The sequence below is a fragment of the Mastomys coucha genome, unplaced genomic scaffold (genome assembly GCF_008632895.1).
Source record: "Mastomys coucha isolate ucsf_1 unplaced genomic scaffold, UCSF_Mcou_1 pScaffold20, whole genome shotgun sequence".
Lineage (NCBI taxonomy): Eukaryota > Metazoa > Chordata > Mammalia > Rodentia > Muridae > Mastomys > Mastomys coucha.
Window position 1 is genome coordinate 41,585,070 of NW_022196903.1, and position 21,923 is coordinate 41,606,992.

At 40.2% G+C, this 21,923-nt stretch overlaps 1 protein-coding gene and 1 pseudogene across 1 annotated transcript in view; one reads left to right on the forward strand and one right to left on the reverse strand.

The window, feature by feature from the left end:
- Cntnap2 (contactin associated protein 2) overlaps nt 1-21,923 on the forward strand; it is a 2,139,844-nt gene that overhangs the window by 1,638,145 nt on the left and 479,776 nt on the right. The window contains exon 14 of the mRNA XM_031381709.1: nt 2,891-3,047. Coding sequence (XP_031237569.1) covers nt 2,891-3,047 — 157 coding nt within the window. The remainder of the gene's footprint in view (nt 1-2,890; nt 3,048-21,923) is intronic.
- LOC116098830 lies at nt 18,026-18,559 on the reverse strand (annotated as a pseudogene).

Consider the following 21,923-nt stretch of genomic DNA (forward strand, 5'->3'; position numbering starts at 1 on the left):
TTTAAGATTCCCATGATGATCCTAACATGGAAAACATTAAACTTTCCAAATTAAGTGAAATCTGGGTACTTATGGAATAAATTACCTGACTGGCTCCCTTTTTGAGTTAGAGGATCGGTCCTTCATTACAGGGAACGTGACCCTGAGTTCCAAATCATCTCCAATGGCTTTAAACTGCCTGCATTTTAACAAAACTGTTCTTGAGAAACAGTAATGCAGTATCTCACTCGGTATCTCAGAAGTCCATGCATTATTCCATCATGGTAACTTATGATATTGTTTAGATGTTGTGATTGCCTGGTTGGTGGCTGAAGAAAGTAAGGCTTCCCTACCTCTTTCTTCTGAGCACTGACAGATACAAGTGTGTACTTAGCATCCTGAAAGAGTGGGTGCAGGTGGATTCTTATGACTGAATTTCACCCCCAGACATATATATGTTAATAGATTTCCTCTTTGGTTTACTAGCTGGCACCGCCTCCATTTATTCCATCATCCCCAGTTTCCTCTAAGGCTCGTCTGTTCTCTTAGCATATCCCCAAGATTTGTCCACATTCTTACCTATTGCAGATTTCTCTTTCTTTTCAAAACTAGTGTTATTTCGGTATAGAAGCAATAAAGTAGGAATAAAGACTGACAGAAAGAAAAGGCAGACAGGAAATTGCATTGTACACAGACACAGACACAGCATGCGTCATTGCAATTGTGTCAGGACCTAAAACAGTAAAATCCCAACATCAAAGAGAATGGATGTCAAGTGAAGCTAAGAAGAGAGGAAGCAGAGTCATTGCTAATCGATAAGGTGAATGGGTTCTAGAGCGTTTGTGGATAGCACTGTAGCTGTAATTAACATGCTATACCAAATACTCAGACAATTTGTTCAGAAGGGAGATTTCACACAGAGTGCTTTCTGTACCGTAAAATGAAAGAAACAGATGTCATGTTTAGCATCTTCTCAGTCTCCCCTCTCATTCTTTCTGTCTCCAGGCTTTTCTTCCTATCATTCTCTTGAACTGGATTTATTTTCCTTGCACTTCTCGCAGCCTTCTGTGGAATTCTGGTGTGGTTTGAAAATACTGTTGTAGTCTTTCGGATCCCACCTGAATCTCTGCCTCTCCCAATATTTTCTAGCTTGCCCTGATGGTTCCCAAAACAAGACTTTCATCCCAGGAAATGCTCCGGACACTGGATGGATGTCTGCCTCCAATTTCCTGGAGGATGTGTCAGACTCTTCATCTTTTTTCAAAACTCCTTGAACTTCAAAACATTTTTCCTGTTTCCTACCTAGATAGAACATATCAGTATTCTCTTAGTTACAGATACACAGAGTGAGTTCAAAATTGTCTTTTGCACGCCCCTACCCAAATCCCACTAGGCCAGCTACCCTAGATTCTTTCTGTTTTTTTTTTTCTTTCTCCTCTCCTAGTACCACATTATTAGTTATCTTCTCCATGATAAGGGAACTTCACATCTGCCCTCCCTAATTTTATCACAGGCAAGCTCATCTTTTATCTTACCTGAGATTTTTAAAGCCCAAATTGCACAGTAATGATTCCCTGCTCCAAACCTTTCAGTGGCCTCCCATTATTTCAGGATAAAGTTCAGGCTTCTTAAGCTGCAGGAAAGAAGGCTTGAAAAGCAAAAAACTAGTCAGCATGAAGCAATTTCTCATTTGGACAAAGACCTCATTTGCTATCTAGTACTGTCCTCTCCTGCTACACTCCCAAACTTGCCTCCCCAGTCCTACTCTACACCACATCCATTCTTCTGCATCCACCTTGCATAGAAAACTCGCCTGTATGAATATTAACATCCTGTTCCCTTTGTATGTAGCATTCCTTTCCTCTCTTACATCTTGGCTTACTGGAATCTTGCCCACTCAACCTACAAGACACAGCTCATAGGAAACATTCATCATAACCTCCTTTTCCTCACACCTGCTCCATGTTCATAGTACTCATTCATCTGTATCCCCGACCTGCATTTTTCCTCCATTGTTCTAAAAGGTGTCTTGCAGAGTGTGCCACATAATAGAAACACAATGGGGTTTTGATAACGAGGCAAAGGGATGAATAAGTGAATGGAAGAGATAGGGAATGTGAATCCAGGAGCTCCCACCAATCCCAACATCTGTAGACATCTGTAATCTTGGTTCCTTATACCACATGGGTAACATTCGCTTAACCTGTGTTCTGACATCTTTTCTAATACATTACATCATATCTACATCAATTCTAATAGCTAAATGCAAGATAAGTGCTATGTAAATAGTTGTTGCATACTGTTCCTGAGAGAATTACTATGAGAGGTCTGTGTGTATTTGGTGCAGACACAAGTACTCCCCCCTCAAGTGTCTTTGATTCACAGCTGTTTGATTGCATGGATATAGAAGCTATAGACACACAGCAGATAGTGAGTGCTGTATGATATGGTGTCAGACCTTAGATACGGTGCATTAATCTCCAGGATAATAAAAGAAGGGCTTAGCCTTCCTAGACCTAAGTTCTTCATGAATAAAATTTGGAGGTCAAAGTTAGACATGAAAAAAACCAAAGCTCCAATCATCTCTTATCTCCATACTTGTATCAGTTCACAGAAAAGCAAACTCAGCTATGAAGTTAGTTGTATATTGCAGAATATTGTATGCCTTCAATGCAGACTAATACCATTTAGGATTCCAGTTCACTGAATTATACCTAAGACATTCTGTATGACTTTTTAGTTAACATTTCCTATTATTGAATCTAATACTTTAAATTCTACTTTAAAGATGGGCGTGCACCATTCAGTCTATCAGAGACTGCTATAGCTCCTAGGAAGCAGGAAACAAGAGTGACATTATAATGATACAATTCAGGCCCCTCTCTAAGTGTACCTTTCTCCTTTCTTGCAGATGGAAGTCCTTATACCTGGTGGGTTGGCAAAGCCAATGAGAAGCACTACTACTGGGGAGGGTCAGAGCCTGGGATTCAGAAGTGTGCCTGCGGCATTGAGCGCAACTGCACAGATCCTAAGTACTACTGCAACTGTGATGCGGACTACAAGCAGTGGTGAGTGCCCAGGGAGCACAGCCTCCCTGAGTCTGCAGGTCAAATGGATTAATAGAAGGGAAGCCTGGGAGAGTGCTAAAGTGAGAAGATAATAGGTGAGAAGTGTGGGGAGCTAATTCAGAGGACAAACATCAGGAGCACCCTAACAACACAAATGTAGAAGGAGGTCAGTGTGGCAAGGCTGTGCATTTACAAGCTGCCCGGCACATAATTGATGTGTTCATATTCCATTCTGAGAGGAAAATAATGAGTCATGTTGGCAGCACTAATTTGCATTATAACTTGTGCCCTAAGAGGATGGAGAGAACAGCTAGGGCACAATGCAGTGTGCGGACACCTGAGAGGAGCAAAAGGGCTTTCAGCTCCCAGGATGTTTGCTTCAGTATATGGCCCAGAAAAAAATAAATAAATAAAACAAAATAAGGAGAAGGAAAAGGGAGAAAAGGGAAAGGATCCTTTGTTCCTGTTGCCTACAAGTGCTTGCCTGTTTCCTTTGCCGTCATAATCTGAATTGTTTATAACCCTGATACAAATCAGTTCAAGAAAAGATCTATTTTGGGTTGTTTTCATCCCTCTGCTGGCTTTTGTCCTGCTTCACAGTGAGTGACTAAGGCAGTGTCAGTCACAGATAAAGATAAAATCAGCAGTTCTTCTCTGGGAAAAGAAAAGAGGGTCTAGAAGTTTAGCTGGAAGAATACAAACCAGAAGAAAAAGCCTAGCCCACCATCTACAGGTCAGTGTCAGAGCCTCCTGTCTGTTCCCGGTCAGCATGGCTGCAGGTTTCTTGGGTAACCAAACCTAAGTTCCCCAAGTCTGCCTGGAATCATTGTATACAAGAATGATGTACAAGATAAATTCATTCTACCTGTTACTCAATAACTAATCCTAAGAATAAAAAATGGTTGAATTTTAAGACAGAAGATCTACAGATTTCACAACAGTTTGACTTCTTTAAGTAAATGGAATTACATATATATGTATATTATCCTGTTTACTTCAGTGACTTATGACTTAGAATCTATGGGTGTTACTTGTGTAAAACATAAGTAGCTATCATTATGGGTTTTTCTTTGTTTGTTTGTTTGTTTGTTTTTCAAGACAGTGTTTCTCTATGTAGCCCTGGCTGTCCTGGAACTCACTCTGTAGACCAGGCTGGCCTTGAACTTAGAAATCCACCTGCATCCCAAGTGCTGGGATTAAAGGCATGCTTATTTTTTAAGATTAATTTTTTTAAATATATAGGCCTGTGTGAATATCTGCCACTTGTATTCGGAGCTCCTAGAGACCAGAAGAGGGCTTCGGGTCCTCTAGAGCTGGAGTTCTAGACAGTTGTAACTTACCCAGTATGGGTACTGGCATTTGAACCTGGGTCCTCTGCAAGAGCAGCAAGTACTCTAAACCACTGGGCAATCTCTCCAGTTTCTCAATATGTTTCATTTGTTGTTTTTTGTGAAAGAAAATTTCTAATAGTTAATTTTCCATTTTTGTTTGAAGAACACATCTATACACACACATGCTACACAAAGAGTGGAAGTTGAAAGTGAGGAAGGCATAGGCACTTGGGTCAATCTTTTTTTCATTCCATCTGTCCATCAATATGCCATCTATTCAGCAAATATTAGGCGAATACTCAACACAAAGGGATTCTGCCAGGTACTGGGATAAAAAAAAGCAAGTGACACCAACCAGAAGCTCTGCCCTGATTTATGTTCACTCTTTACAGGTTATGTCTGTGTCAGTCAGCAGGGCTAGAAGACTCTTTGACTCACTTATCTCTTCTGCTCTGATTCCCTGGCCCTTCAGGAGGCTGACATGGCACAGCCAGAGTGCAGTTACCATCATCACTGTTCAATTCTTCTTGCCCTACTTCATAGGAGCACTGAGAAAGGCAGGGAGAGAGAAAAATCTAGGGCATGCCTCCTAGTAAACCTCTTTGTTTCTAGACATCACGCTGGGTGCAAAGAGACTGTTGACAATGAATTATGTCCTTCATCCATAGGCAACTCACAAACCAGTTATAGGAAAAGGCATACACGTGTGGTCACCAGGACCCAGTCAGTGCTCTAAGGAAGATGTGAAGGACACAACTTGCTAGAGGGATACACTCTAACACTAACTGAGGGAAAGAAGGGAGGAGTCAAGATGGGAAGTAGGATTTGCCTGGTTTGAGGTTCTTGAAGGGGAAGCATAAATAAGCACAACCTATTTATCAGTGCAGTGGTACTACGATGTGACTTGAGGTTAGCCATGCAGTCCTGTCATGCACGAGTGCTGAAGGACTCAGGAATATGATGTCACAAAATTTGTCTCTTTGTTACTTTACTATTGATGTGATACAACACCACAGCCAAGGAACCTTATATAAGGAAGAGTTTCTTTGGGCTTAACATTGCAAAGGGATAGGAGTCGATCACCATCATAACAGCAGACAGGCATGGCAGCTGGAATAGCAAGCTAAGAGTTTACATCTTGAGCATCAGGCACAGCATGAGGTAGCAAGAGTGAAATGTAAAATCCCAGACACAGTGGTGTACCTTTTCCAACAAGGCTACACTCCTAAGCCGCCATAGACAGCTCCAGCAATTGAGGTGCAAGTATGCAAATGTCAAAGATAATAGAGGATGTTCTCATTTACATCGCAGTACTAGAAAACCATCAAGAGCTTAAGGCATATATTGGAGGGACCATTGAGAATGACAGAATGTGTATGAGAGTCTTGTGAGTCAGTAGCTACTGGGCCTAGAATTTATGACCATGAGAGAAGAAAAAGAGGTCAATTCAAGCTTGCTATTTGGACTCGTTGAAAGTGAGTGACAGCCATCTATAAGCAACCAAGAAGTCTAGGTCAAAGAAACAGATGATGAGTTCACCTTTGGGAATATTAAGTTGGAAATACTTGGGACCAGAATGGTAATTGGTAGGATTTCAGGGAAGAAATACAGATTTTAGAGAAATGTATTTGCCTCTTAAACCTTCCAAAGAACATAACTGAGTCCAGATCCCAGAACAGAAAGCTTGCTGTGGATACACTTGTTCCAGCCTCTCTCACAGACCTCCTCAGGCAAGCTTTAGATAAACTGACTTTCAATACTTAGAACCCCTGTCACTGCTGGCACCTCATTCTCTCTTGACTAAATAGCAACTAGAATATCCTTACCACTGTTTTGCTTCTGTAGAATTTACTAACACCACATGACATAGATACTGCATTTTAAACAAATTGAAAAATATAATTCATTTATAATAGCAACTATTAAAATATTCTGTGACATAAGAAATAAGGATTTCAGCTAGTCCCATTAATACACTAGACAAAGAATACTTGTGTGGATGCTTCAAATATTTGTAGTGAGTACAGATGTTTCTGGAGTCTTCTTTCAAAATATTGAGTAGCAATAGAGAGAACTTAGCTTGAAGCTAGACTATTTCACATCCCGATTTACCACTTTAAGTCACTAGTATACTAAAAATAGATTATACAGAACTATTTATTGGAAATTAAATATAATATAGAAAAGTAAACATCTGGTAGGTTGTGTAGTGTAATATACAGTCATTTGATATTCTATGGATTGTATGTGGGAGATTTGAAGGTGCACATCTGTGTTCAAATGTGTATGTATACATATGTGCTGTGAATGTGATGTGTGTGCATGTATACATGTGTGTAAGTCAGTGTCTGCATGTGTGTGCACATGTGGAGGGCAGAGGAGAACCTTAGGTGTCACGTTGCTCAGAATGACAATCCACTTTATTTTAAGACACTATCTCCCATTGGCCTAGAGTTTGCCAATGGATCTAGGCTGATTGGCCATATCCAACTCTCTGACTCATCACTGATTATAATCAGGCATCACCACTCTCAGCTCTGGCTTTTCTGTCATGAGTCCTGGGTGTCAAACCCAGGTCCTTGCACTTGCAAAAAGCACTTTAATCACTTTACCAACTGCTCTATCTCTGCAGCCCTTATGTGGCTTATGTTGCATTTCCAGTGATTCTAAGTGAATAATCAGAAATGAACCTAACCTGAAAGTGATTCCTTCATGCTCTTGCCTGGTTCTGCAGTAGACCTCAAGTCAAGGTTCCCTTCCTCTTACTGTAAGTGTTACAGACAATAAGGAATTATTGAAGGGTGTTTTGTTTCAGTCCCCTGCCCTGCACCCTTAGAAATGGCATGAGAAGCAGACTGTTCTGCAGAAAGCATCCAGCCCTTGCTTCCCTCCCGCTCCATTGGGCATGAACAAGAAAGGCTTTTCCAAGGGTATAACATTGGAATCCATGTGCCCCGCAATTGTCTGGGAGCTCATTCTCACCCAGAACAGGCAGGAAAGTTAACTTTGGATGCCACTGCCTCCTTGACTAGGAGATGTGAATGAGGAATAGTATCCAGGTGACCCTCAGTGCCCTTCAGTGATTACTGCTGTTACTTCTGCAGAGATTCAGGGAAAGGAAAAACAAGTGTGTACCTATAAGTACAATTCACGTGGGAAATCACTTTGAAAGTGTTATAAGGTTAGAATAATGCCCTGATGGCCTCTATTTCAGACTGCTTTCAGCCCAGAAAGGGACTTATTTCTTCCCACAGGCTTATTTCAATAGCAAAGACTTGTTTCATCAGTGGACTGAGACTCAAATGAGTGCAAAGCCCTCCTTTATCATTCCACACTCTGAGGCCCAGCTTGGGCCATTTAATTTTTAAACCTGCTGCCTCTACTACTGGTGGTGGTGGTATATGTACATGATTTATGTGTAATGATATGCAGAGGGGTACACCAAGGTGGAGAACACTTTATAGAGTCTGTCTCTCTTCCCACCTTTACTTGGATTCCGAGCATTCAAGTCAGATCCTCAGATATATGTGATGAGCACCTGAACTATCTCACTGGACCCTGACTTAAGCAAAATGGGATCCTATGACACTCTTCAAGCCACAGGAAGGTCACAAAGTGTGTTTATGAGTGCATTCTTAAAATTATTTTGTGATATTTTATTTTTATTATTGCTTAAATACTAGACTGGCCCCTGCTAAAATCATCACAAATATCTGAAACTGAAGATGCATAATTTAGAAATCAAAACAAACAAACAAAATCCCACAGACTATAATGATTAGAGAAAGGGCTAAAACCCCATTTCATGTTCCCAGATTAGAGCTTTCACACAATATCGTGAAGATATTCCCATTGTTTTTATCTTTTGGACAATTTGTAAGTGCTGTGGCTTTAGCCAGCTATTGGAAATTTTTAAATTCTAAGTTTAACACACAGACCACATGTTAAATGGCTAACACTAAAACTTAGATTGAACGTTTTACTCTTTTCCAGTAGAATAAAATGCATACAAATGGAGCTGAGATAAATGAGATCGTAGCTCAGAGCAAGACAGGTCTCACAACAAAGCCACCATGGCCGGGAAGTCCCATAACCATCCCTGTAATTGCCTGATTATCTATGCTGTGAGAAGTTTTGCACAGTTATTTCTGAGATTGGAAATGATTTAACATTTATGATTTACTATTCACAGCAATAGTCAATATCCCCACCCACCATGCCAGAATCCTAATTAAGTGAGCATGGGTCTCAGCTAAGTAGCCACTGCTGGGTAATTCCTGGTCTCATGTAGCCTGACACAATAAGCAAGATCATCACCTCTAAAATTAACCATTCTAAAATAGAATTATGGGTGAAGGAGCATCGTGTGCTGATGAGGACCCTTGTCTCATTCTGTGACTCTTGTAGAATTTCTGCAGAATTACATCCTGGCCAAGATGATACAGGCATGGTGGGATGGAAGTGGAGGAAAAACCATTAGACCAGACTTTGTGTAACAATTAGCAAGCAGTTCCCACCCCCACATTAGGAAGGCTGATCAGATGCTAACCACTTGGATCCTGTTCCATTCTTTCTGAAGGAATCTGCTTGTTTATCAGGTTTTTGTTTTTTGGAAATATTCCATGTCCAGCTTTACCCAGTCAGGAGCTGATCCAAGGGTCTCTCCCATGTTTCAAATTGCTTTCCATTGTCCCAGCTTCCTAACCACCAACTAATTACTGAGAATCTTGAATATTTCAAAAAGTGTTCATTATACATTTTCATTGTTTATAAATGACTTCATCTAATCCTTTTGCTGACATTTTCCTACAAAGTTTTCAGATGGCTTCTACATGAACTGAAATATTTATGAGTCTAGTTTCATCTATCTCATTGATCAGATAATGCTACTGGAATCATCCATCGCTTGTCAGGCATGATTCCAGTGACTGAAATGTATCATGTCATTTAAACCTCACATTTGTTCTAGGATAGAAAGAAATCATGTCACCATATAGGTGAGAAAATTAAGTCTCAGAGAGGTTAATTTTCCAGGACACACAGCTAAGAACGTATGGGAAGAGATTCAAACCCAGAACAGACAACTCCACAGTCAGACTTAAATATTATACAGCACGCACACACACACACACACACACACACACACACACACACACACACACACACTCTGAGATGGGGGAGGGAAAGAGGGAGAGAGTAAGAGAGAGATATCAGGAATTTTGCATTTTAAATTGTGGTTTAAAATACTTTATATATGATTTTAGATATTAATTAAGTAATATTAAGTCTGTTAATTGTATTGTGCAATCATCCCCTCTTATTCATGTTTAGAGATCCTCATATCTGAAGAAACTGAAGCCCCATGCTTATAAAACAGTAACTCACCAATGCCCCTGGCAACTCCCATTCTATGTCCTGCTTCTTTGACTTCAACCATTCTAAGTAGTTTTCATGAGAAAAATTATAAGAGATTTATCTTCTGGGACTGGCTTCCTTTGCTTAGCATAGTGATGTCAAGGTTTATGTGTCTCATAATGGATACCAGAACTTTGTTTCTTTTCATAGCTGTGTCTAAGTCTCCACTGTTTAGATACTGTGCTAGCTTATTCATTAACCCAGTTGTGAATATCAGGGTTGTTTCTACATTTGAGGGACAGCAATCAGTCACAGAGAGCATGAGTGTACAACTCCTTTTTGTTTTATATACTTTCACACGCCTAAGTACTCCTGATGTTTGTGTGCCTTCCTGTTTTAACCTTGTAAGAGAAGGAGTCTTTTGTATGAATTGGTTTGAATGATTTCTAAGTGTTGAATCTGGATCCAGTAGCTTGCTGATACTATGCACATCAGGGAGTTATAAGAACTCACACTGACACTTTCTTGGCCACAGAGTTGAAGTTGGTAGCACATGGTAGATGTGATATTGAATATGGATTGTAAATTTAAGAGGACCTAAATTCACCAGGTAGACAAACCTCTGGGCCTATCTGTAAGATAGCTTCCTGATTGGTTAACTGAGCTGAGAAGAGCCACCCTAATTGTTCTTGACATTAGTACAAAAAGACATTAGTCCAAAAAGATTGAAAGCTGGAGACTAATGGAATTGTCCTACTGGGAGAAGTAAGAAACTGCTTCCTGAGATGGCCATACTTGGAGATCACACAGGAAAGCAAATTCAAAGGTCTTGCCAAGTCCCTGTGATGCCTTCTGTTAGTTTCAGTCTCACTATAGAAGCTGTGCTTCCATGGGCAGTCCCACAGACAGATAGACAGAAAATATCCCTGCCTCCTGCAGAAAGAAAAACTGTACCTTGTCTAGCTGATGATACCAACATTGGTTTCCTTTAAGAAGAATTTCTAAGCCTCTGCCACATATAGCTGTCCCTCGCATTTGCCCTAGAATAGGCCACCACTGGACTGTTACCCAGTCTATGATTGCATCCTTCATGTCCAAGTTTCAGCCTTGGGTAACATCTTTGCAGACAGCATGCCCCAATGTCTGCATGGCTAATGTGAGTCTGTTTTTATTTCATGGCTTCTCCTTATTAGGGTAGGGAAAAGCACAGACTCCACCTGCTAGTCATTTAGGGGAAAACCTGGGTAAAAATGGAGCCCCATCTCTATAGATAAAGATGACTTCTCTGAGACAGGACAATTTAAATATAATTCATGGAGAAAAGAAATGTCCTCTAATATCACTCAGACTAGGCTCCACCATACCTACATCATTACACTAAAGGCACAATTCGCAGGGAATGTGAAGCTTTGTGTCCTGACCCTAAATCTAAGGACCATCTGGAAATCTAAGATCTGCCGGAAGTGTCCAGAAACATAAAGCCACAGAACTCATTTCCTATAATCTAGAAACTCTTAGGACCACCAGCCTGTCCCATTGCTCCCCAAAGAAACAAGTATAGCTCTAATGCCCTTGGATTTTAAGATACAAGAAAGGAAGGTGAAAGAAATCCAGACAACAGATGTTTGCAGAGGGCCTCTCCTTATATAGAGAAAAATGAACGGAATCATAGGGAATCCTATTACAAAATAAAAATCCTTTCAGAGAAGTGAGGTTGTTCTGGAAATGCACAATCTCCCAAAACAGTGCCAGGAACAGTGCCAAGCATTCAAATACAGGAACTTCGGAGGACTATACATATTCAAACCATAACAAACTGCACCAGCACCTTGCAGTACGATATCCATCCAAAATCTAAAGTCCTTTTAGAAAGGTGCAAGCTTTCCAGTGTGTGTGTCTGGGTTAGGAACCCCAGATTCAAACTCCTACATTCTCATTAAGGATTCACACTGGGATGTGGAGGGTACCAGACAGGTTCACCCAAGCAAGAGTAGGATGCAGCAGCTCTGTGTTTCCCTCAGCACTGAGTTAAAACATTCCTTACCTACAGAGACTGGAAATGTCTCTCCAGTTTCTAGAAGAAGCAGAAAAGATGATATATAATGTACTGTCTCAGGGACATGCTAGCATGGCATAGAACCCTCATGACACCTCATGGATTGTACCATGACAGGAAGGTAATTGGACCCCAGAATGATGTCAGCGAAGTGTCAATATGGTTTGACCACAGCCCAAAGTAATATTGATGACAGCAGAGAGAGAGAGAGAGAGAGAGAGAGAGAGAGAGAGAGATGAATTAGGCATACAACTGTCAGCTGCTCAGAGGTTGCAGGTTCTGGAAATAGATGGAGCCTAGTAACTGAATGTTAAATGGACTGGAGTGCAATAGATGATGTGGTCATCTTGAGAGAAACAGAAAGATGAGCCAAGAAAACCTTCAGAGGACAGACTTTATTACCTTCTCTTAGTCTACACCATGAGATCTGTTATATGGTCCAAGAAACAAAATACATTTATGCCCCCCCAAAATCAATCACACCACAGGACAAAATTAAAAAGCATGTTGAAACTAGAACAATAAGTCAGTTGGTAAAGTGCTTAGTTTGCAAACATGAGGGACTGAGTTCAGTCCCTAGAACTTGTGTGGTGGCAGAGAATAAAAGGGGAGGGGAGAAGAAGGAGGGGAAGGATGAGGAGGAACCAGAGGAAGAGCAGAAGCAGGAACAGGAGGAGGACCAAGACGAAAAGGAGGCAGCAGTGGCAGCAGCAGTAGCAGAAGTAGCAGCAGCAGCAGCAGCAACTATGTATGGTGGCACTTAGATTTCCAGTGCATACAAGGTGGAGACATGCGGATCCATGAGGCTTTCTGGATAGCCAGCCTAGTCTACATGGCAATATCCAATCCAATAAGAGACCCTGTCCCTACCTGCAAGAGAAAAAATATTCTTGGAGAACGACACACAAGATTGTCTTCTAGCTTCCACAGACATTCATGTATGTGTGCACATATACTGCACATACATTCACACATGTGCACATGCACACAATGTCACTGAGTTAAATAAAAGTGCCAAGAGGAAGCTTTGCAACATGGCATCATTGGGTAGTGTAGATGCAGCCTATTTGTTTGTTTACTCTTAGTTCTCCAAGACTTGTAAATCCTTGTAGCTGAAACTCATTCATTGCCCCATGTTCTCCATCAGGCCACTCGCCTCCTCCCACTGTCCCTGAGTGTGTTCCCATTGATGCTCCTACCCTTGCAGTTTCCCAAGACCATTGTACTGGCTGGTTTTGTGTCAACTTGACACAAGCTGGAGTTATCACAGAGAAAGGAGCTTCAGTTGAGGAAATGCCTCCATAAGATCCAGCTGTAAGGCATTTTCTCAATTAGTGATCAAGAGGGGAGGGCCCCTGGTGGGTGGTACTATCTCTGGGCTGGTAGTTTTGGGTTCTATAAGAGAGTAGGCTGGGCAAGCCAGGGGAAGCAAGCCAGTAAGGAAAATCCCTTCATGGCCTCTGCATCAGCTCCTGCTTCCTGGCCTGCTTGAGTTCCAGTCCTGACTTCCTTTGGTGATAAACAGCAGTGTGGAAGTAAGCTGAATAAACCCTTTCCTCCTCAACTTGCTTCTTGGTCATGATGTTTGTGCAGGAATAGAAACCCTGACTAAGTCAAATTAGTACCAGGAGTGGGGTATTCCTGTGACAACCTGACCATGTTTTGGGGAGGACTGTGGAAGGACTTTTGGAAATTTGATCTAGAAGAGCCATTGGTTGTTAAGAACTCTGTGAGATGTTCTGTAGGAACTTGGAAGGTCATGTTGAGAACAGTGCAGAGATGGAGGCCTGGCTTGTGAAATTTCAGAGGGAAGATTCAAGACTCTTATCAGGGCTGTTACTGATTGTAAAGATTCTGCGGTTCTGGTTAGCTGGAGATTAACAAGATACCAGAATTACTAAATCAAAACTTTGTGTTACTAGGAATATTGATGCTAGTTAGCTGGAGCTAGGAAATTAGTAGTGAAGTTGTAATAGAATATTCTAACAAAAGCAGATAAGGAAGAAAGAGTTAATTGTGTCTCACAGTTCAAGATCACAAACCATTACAGCGAAGAGTTAAACAACAGCAGGAGCTTGAAGCAGGTTGTCACTGTATTCATAGTCAAGAAGTAGAAAGCAATGACTGATAGCATTCAAATCACTTTCTGCTCCATTTAGTACTGTATGGGACCCCTGCCCAGGAACGATTCTACCCTCAGTTAAAATAGATCTTTCCACACCAGTTAACTTAATCAAGATAATCCTTCACAAGCACACCAAGAGGCCCATCTCCCAGATAGCTTTAGATCCTGTCAAACTGACAGTTAACAGTAACCATTGCTGCAAACCTTGTGAAATTATTTAACTTTCCTCAACTTCATTTCTCTAGCTTTAACATAAGAATACTAAATCCAATCCGTCCATTGAATTTCATGAAGTTTCATATTACTATGCCATATCTAAATTGTTTTCTTAGCCTCATATTTCTGGAGTTTGTGAATAGTGAGTGGAGCTCTGGGTTGAATAGACAAAAAGAAGACAAAGCTATTCAACAAGCATGCTTACTGTGCCCAAGAACTGAATACCACTGTGAACAGGGAAATTCCATGATGAGAACACAAAGTCAAAGGGAGACCTGGGGCAGGATGTTAGAGTACATATTTCGCAAATGAAGTCAAGCTTGTAAACTCTTCTAAGAACCCCTAAGAAAATTGTCCAGAATGATTCTGTCAAATTCTAATTAGCAGCATACAAATTATCTCCACCATGAGCCATCCACAGTATATATTTCTAGTATAAAAAGTATTTACATGGATCACACTGAATTCTTGTTACATTTTAAATATGCATGTCCATGCAAATTACAAATATTGAGGGAAAAATGAAGGCAGAAGGAAAATAAATTAAGCAATTTGTTGAGGAAAAGAGAAACAATGTTGTGGAACAGCCTTTCTTATTTGTTAAGAGAGGGCTCTTCATTTAGAAATGTGTCTGTTGGTTTTGTATTCATTCCCTATATCCAGATCATGTTCATTATTAATTCAATATTAGGAGAAATCCACCATTGATGCTATCACAGCAGTCTTTGAAGGGTCAGACTAAGACCTCCTGAACAAGGTACCTGGGCTCAAATACCCTCCTCCTGAGGGCTCAAATTGCTGCATGATCTTCCACAAATGCATGGTGGCTACATAGACAAAAAGGAAAGTGTGGAGAAAAGCTTTGTTTTGTCTTACTGTTCCAGATGTATAGAGTCCATCAAAGTTTGGAAGGCCTGACAAAAATCAGTGGGGACACGGCAGCAGAAGCAGGAAGCTGTCTGATCACAGTTTGTTCACATTCAGGAAACAGAAAACATAAAGTAGGGCCAGTCTATAAACTTTAAAGCTCACCACTGGCGACATACTTCTCTAGGATGTCTCCACTTCCTAAAGGTTCCATAACCTTTCTAAAAAACACATATGGACCAGTTGTTCAAGCATTAGCCTATGAGGGACAATATATATTCAATCCATAGCAGTGATTATCATGGACTGTATTCATTTTCCAAGGGAAGAAGCATGCAAATAAATGGTTCATGTTGGTTTTTGGTAGTAGTGGTGATGGTGGTACTGCTGCTGCTGCTGCTGCTTGTAATTTTCCTACTGATGAGTTATTTTCTCTCATTAATATTTAGTGAACTTGTCCAACCTGCTCTTTATCACCATAGAGAATATACTCCATTTCTAGTACCTTGAGTTCCCTAATAAAACTCATGATTGTTGGAGAGTTTATGAAACCCAAGTTTCATAGCTCTCAGTTGTCCTCCTAAATCAGTTAGAAACATGGACCTTGTTCCATAGGAATATACACTCTAAGATATGTACACTTCTGGTAACTGTACAGTCCTACAGGATCCTACTGTACCATGGATTTGTAGGGTTTTTTTTTCCATTTTTAAGTATATTGCATGATTTTTCCTTAGGGAGTCTATTTCTAGTTACCCAGATAAAGAGGGAATCATCAAATAATGAAATGATACTATTAACAATTTCTTTGATGAAACAATGAATTCACTTGGGTTAGTTATAGGGATCAAGGGAAGCTTAAAGGCAGAAGGCCATGAGTCTTCTCTCAGTGATTGCTAACCACCTATATACCCCTGAGAAGGAGCAGGGCTTCATTAAGTTTCTTAGGCTTCCCCTCCTCCAGAGAAAGAGAATGAATCACCCTTGTGAGGTTCTCCTAAGGGTGAACAAAGCAACTCTGGTTCAAGATCACAGTGAAATGATAATATATGACAGGAAAAAATAATGATACTTCAAGCTACAGGTGACATCATTCAGTAGCAAACTTTTGGAAATATAATACATTCTAAGGAGTGAATTATTGTTCATTTAATAGTACAGCTATGTTCCATTTTTGATTGTCTAACTTTTAGGATAGTTGTAGGTTTGTAACAAAACAAATGGCTGATACAAAGATGATAAAAATGGATGATACAAAGATGATAAAAATGGATGATATAAAGGTCCCCATATATGCACACAAAAACCCAGCTTCTATCACTGTCACCATATGCCACCAGAACGTTTGCTACAAGTGAGAAAATTAAATGGATACATCATTATCACTCAAAGACCATAGCTTACTTTAGGGTTCATGCTTCTTATTTTCTATAGGTTTTGATAAGCATTGTGATGTGAGACCAGGTATGGTAGCTCACTCCCCTTGTAGTAATAGCCCTCTAGATGCTAAGGTGGGAAGGGAGATCACAATTTCAACCCAGGATGTATACTAAGACTTTAGATTGAAAAACAAGTGTGTGTGTGTGTGTGTGTGTGTGTGTGTGTGTGTGTGTTCTATTTCATTGAATAGTTTCAATGCACTATAAATCCTTTATGCTGATTATCTACCCTTCTTACCCCTTGTACCAGACAATCATTGTTTTTTTGTTTTACTTTCTCCACATTTCTGCCTTCTAGAGAATACTATATAGTAGTGATCAAAGTATATAGCCTTTCCAGAGTGGATATATTTTATTATAGTGGTGGAAAAATGCTAATTTGTACTCGGAAGAAGTTAGTGGCAATAACATTGGAGAAAAATATATTTATTCTTTACTTAAATTTTTTTTTGTCAGGCATCACTATTCCTTGAGCTGGATATACTTTCCTCAAATGAGATTTTAGTTGGATATTCAAAACTAAAAATATTTAAATGGAGCCTTAGGACTTGAAGGGGGAAGAGACCCACAGCTTTGCCACCTCCATGAACCTCAGCACTCTTCCCTCCACTGAGGAACTCGGAAGGCTTCTGTGAAGTTCCCATGGCATCCTAAAGCAAATGCTCTACACCATAATCTCAGAAATTCAGCTTTAGAAATCCAATGAACTCATAATAGGATTATGATGGAAACTTTTTTCACCCACAATAAATGTAAAAAGGATCCCAGGAAATTGCCAATGCTCATCTGAAACATGTGATTTCTGCTGGTTAATATATACCATAACATATTTTCTTGAGTTTGTCTATGATCTGATAGTCACAGACCAGAGATATTACTATTAGTTAGATATTATCAATTATTAGATATTAGTAATAGAATTCAAGGAAGATTAAAGTCACCATCTATTCACATGTAAAACACTTCAAATCACTTTGATTTAACAAAAAATCTACCCTCTCCATGTTAAAATTGCATTAAATTTGATTGACTGGTATACAGTTTATATTCCTGGAAAAGTCATTATAATCCTTATTCCAAAGATCATCTTATGAACTAGGGATAAATGTCAACAATAAAAGGGAAAACAGATTTTATGAGAGCAAACTGAAAGCACAGAGATTCATGTTAGATAAACAAGAAGTGTGTTTAAAATACTTTATTGATTATAATTTATGTTACAAGACAATGAAGTCTTGGTTTTTAAGACAGGTTGACATATCTGAAAGTACAAGAGATGATCTGGAGATGTCTGAGGACTATATTTCTACTCTAATTTGAATTATTTATAATCTCATAATTACACAGAATAAAATTGAATTACTAATAAATGCCAGAGAAGCCAATTTAAATTGACATTCATTTCCAAAGTCAGCTGCTACATAATCATCACAGGTTTTTTTCTAGCTTTAATATTTACCACAATAAGATAATAAAGAAGCAACACATACCAGAAAGAGCAGAAAGTCCAAAGCAAATGGAATATGCACTTATTCTGTTTGAAACTGATGAAGAAAAAGGTTTAAATATTCCTACTTCCTCAAGAGAACTTTTTTTTTAAGTTGGAAAATAACTTTATTTGTTCTAGGCCATTGGCCAGAGTCCCCTTAGAACTTCTGAAACCGCTTCTTGGTGCCAGCAGCCTTGGTGACCTTGAGCACATTGAATGGAACAGTCTTGCTCAGGGGCCTGTACTCTCCAACAGTAACAATGTCACCAGTCTGTATATCCCTGAAAAGGGGAGACAGACGCACAGACTTGTTTCTGTGACAGTTCTCAAAGCAATTGTGTTTTTTGGATGTAATAGGGATAATCCTGGTGGATGACAATGGTCCTCTGCATCTTCATCTTCGTGAAGACACCAGACAGAATCCAACCTTGGACCGAGACATTACCAGTGAATGGGCGTTTCTTGTCTGTGTAGATACCCTCAATGGCCTCCTTGGGCATCTTGAAGCCTAGACTGATGTTTTTGTAGTACCAAGGTAGTTTTCCTTGCTAGTTTCTCCCAACAAAACATGTTTCTTGTTTTGAAAGATTGTAGGCTGCTTTGGGTAAGCATACTCCGTCTAAATGTCCACCATCTTCCCGGCAGCCTGAGAAAAGAAAAGGTAGGCCCATTCCCAGCTTTCTTATTCACTACTTGAGGTCTTCAAGAAAACATCTTTTAAGCAAAGAAATGTACTCCCCAAAACCATGAGCACCTGTCAATCACACCCCTCCATTGTCATATCCAAACCAACCAAGAGCCTCTAAAGTCATGGCTAGAATAGTTGAAATACCATAGATGTTATAGCTTAGTGGCATTAACAAGAGAAGCTGGGCTTAATCTAAGCCTTAGAAACAAGGAATGAATACTATTTTGAATGCTATGGGATAAGACAAGTGTTGAGCTTCAGAAGTACAGCCAGACAAAGACTCGCATAAATAGACCAATAGTTTCAGACTTTTAAACCCTAAGATATTGCTTTTCACACTTGCAGACTCATCAGAATTTTATGAACCAAATTAAGCTATGTTTAACTACTAAAATTTAAATATTTAAAATTAGTACGAAGGAGAAAAAGAAAGTTTATTTTTCCAGTTCAGAAGTAACTCTGATGCAACCAGGATGATTGTGGCGGTAAATCCCTGCAGATGAAAAGAGTGTAATGTCAAGATTCTAGCTAGAGCCCAAGCACTAGCTACAAATCAAAATTTAGGGTCTTAGAAAAACTAAATAGCCTCCATTTCTTGGTGTTAAGAATGGAAAAGGGTAGGGTAGAGTGGTGAGAAAGAAGCAGTTTGTAATACTAATAGCACCTCCCTAAAGGGCCAGTGTGGCCTTGTTGGAGTAGGTGTGTCACTGTGGGTGGGGGTTTAAGACCTTCATCCTAGCTGCCTGAACATCAGTACTCTCCAAGAATCCTTCAGATAAAGATGTAGAACTCTCACCTCCTAATGCACCATGCCTTCCTGGATGCTGCCATGTTCTCACCTTGATGATAATGGACTGAACCTCTGGACCTGTAAGCCAGCCCCAATTAAATGTTATCCTTGTAAGAGTTGCCTTGGCCATGGTGTCTGTTCACAGTAGTAAAACCCTAACTAAAAAGTTGGTACTAGGGATTGGGGTATTGCTGTGATAGGTCTGCCCATGCTTTTGTTTGGAAGAACATGGATTTTGAGACATTGGATTTGGACAGCAAGTAGTGGAGTGCTTTAAATTGAGATTAATAGGTTATCCTAGTAGGAATATGGAATACTTTTGCTGCTGAGAGTGATTTGAACTGTGTAGACCTGGCCCAAGAGATTTCAGTAGAGAAGAACTTCAGTGTGTGGTCGAGAGACTGTTTGTGTGGTGTTTTGGTGAAGACTGTAGATGCTTTTTGCCCTTGTCTGAAGAGTCTACATGAAGCTAAGGTAAAGATTTATATTAATTGTATTGACAAAGGAAGTCTCAGAAATGCCCATCTTTGTTCTCTGGTTACGTATCATGAAGAGTATTTTGAACAAGCATAGCAAGCTTAGAAAAGGAAAAATATAAAACATATTGCTTGAGTATAAAAGGGCACCAGGAAACCGAGTACTGTGTTCAAGGATATTAAATTGAATTAAGGGAGTGGTGACCTTGAAGCAAGATCTCTCCCAGCTAAATTCAGGTCCAGGCATGGTAGTAAAAGTCTTTAATCCCAGGAGGCAAAGGCAACCAGATCTCTGAGTTGAAAGCCAGCCTAGTACAGAGCAAGTTCCAAGTAGAGAAAAATGTAAATCTAGGCATGGTGGACCACACCTTTAATCTGAGTGCTTAGGAGACAGACTTGTAGATCTCTGAGGTCAAAGTCAGTCTACAGGGCAAACTCCTAGACAGCCAAGCTTAGGCAGTGAAAAAGTTGGAAAAGAGAAAGCTAATGATAATATAATTGAACAAGGGAGCCATATTCCAGCCCCAGCAAGCAGCAGACCTCAGCAGTTTTACCCATTTGACTCTGGCTTTATAGTCAAAAGGAGAAAGAGACTACTGGAACAATTAATGCTAGTTAGCTGGAGCTAAGAAATTAGTAGTGATTAAGAAGAGACCAGCATCACTTAGGTGAAATAATCTTCTGGGAAGTGTTTTCTGGGAGCATAAAGAAGCTGTGTTCCAGAAACAGCCAAGGTTGTACTTCATACTGCAGCTCTACTTGGTAATGTGTAAGAGTCATTCAGGTGGTATTAGTTTTGAAGACATGAAGTAGTCATGAAGAACAGCTGAGTCTTGGCACTGTGAGAGGCCATGGAAGGCCTTTGGTGAAGATGCAGCCTCAGTTGCAGTTGATGACCCAGGACTGAAGGAATTATGCAAAGGAGTTGAGACCTGGCACAATGAAGAGAGCTTATGAGAGGCTATTGGTAAAGCCTATTTGCAGCAGAAGACCCCAAGGCATTGGAGATACCAGTACCATGGGATGATCACCAAGAACAGTAGTGGCAGTGGAGTAAATCAACCTGAGCTTACAGGACTATAGAGGGCAAAGCTGGGGAAGTGACACCAGCCTTTTGAAGTAGCCCAGATATTGAAACAAGAAGCTATAACACTGAAGTTGCCTTGGAGACCCCAAGATGTTTGAGATGCCAGAACTCTGAGCAACCTGCTGAGGAAAGATGCTAACACCATCTTTCCAAGCACAAGAGAAAGAAGTTTGTTACAGTCAACAAAGATGAAAAAGGAGTGGATATCTGAAAACTGCTTTGACATCAACCATGGAGATGCAGAGTTTGGAGTTTGCCAGCTGGTTTCCTATCTTGCTTTGGAGATTACAGTTAAATGATTAGATGGATCTCAGAAGAGACTTTGAACTTTAGACTTTTAACTTTATTGAGACTGCTATAGACTATGGGAACCTTAGAAGTTGGACTAAATGTACTTTTTTTTATTAATCTATAGCTAGATATGGCCCTCATAGACTCATGTGTTTGAACAAGCCTATGGGGGCATGTAGAATGTGATGGTTTGTATATATTTGGCCCAGGGAGTGGCATTATTAGGAGGTATGGCCTTGTTGGAGTAGGTATGTCACTGTGGGCATGGACTTAAGACCCTCATCCTACCTGCTTGGAAGTCAGTATTCTGCTAGCAGCCTTCAGATGAAGATGTAGAACTCTCAGCTCCTCCTGCACCATGCCTACCTGGATCCTGCCACATTCCTGTCTTGATGATAATGGATTGAACCCCTGAACCTGTAAGCCAGCCCCAAATAAATGTTGTCCTTATCAGAGTTGCCTTGGTCATGATGTTATTCACAGTAGTAAAACCCTAACTGGGACAATGGGTTAAATTAAATAATTTGAAATAAGTAGAATGGTACATACTTGTAACTCATGAATTCTCTAGAGGTACAGACAGGGGGATCCAGAGTTCAATTTCAACCTTAGTTACATAGAGATTTTGAGGCTAACCTGGCCTACATGAGATCCCCAACTCAAAAA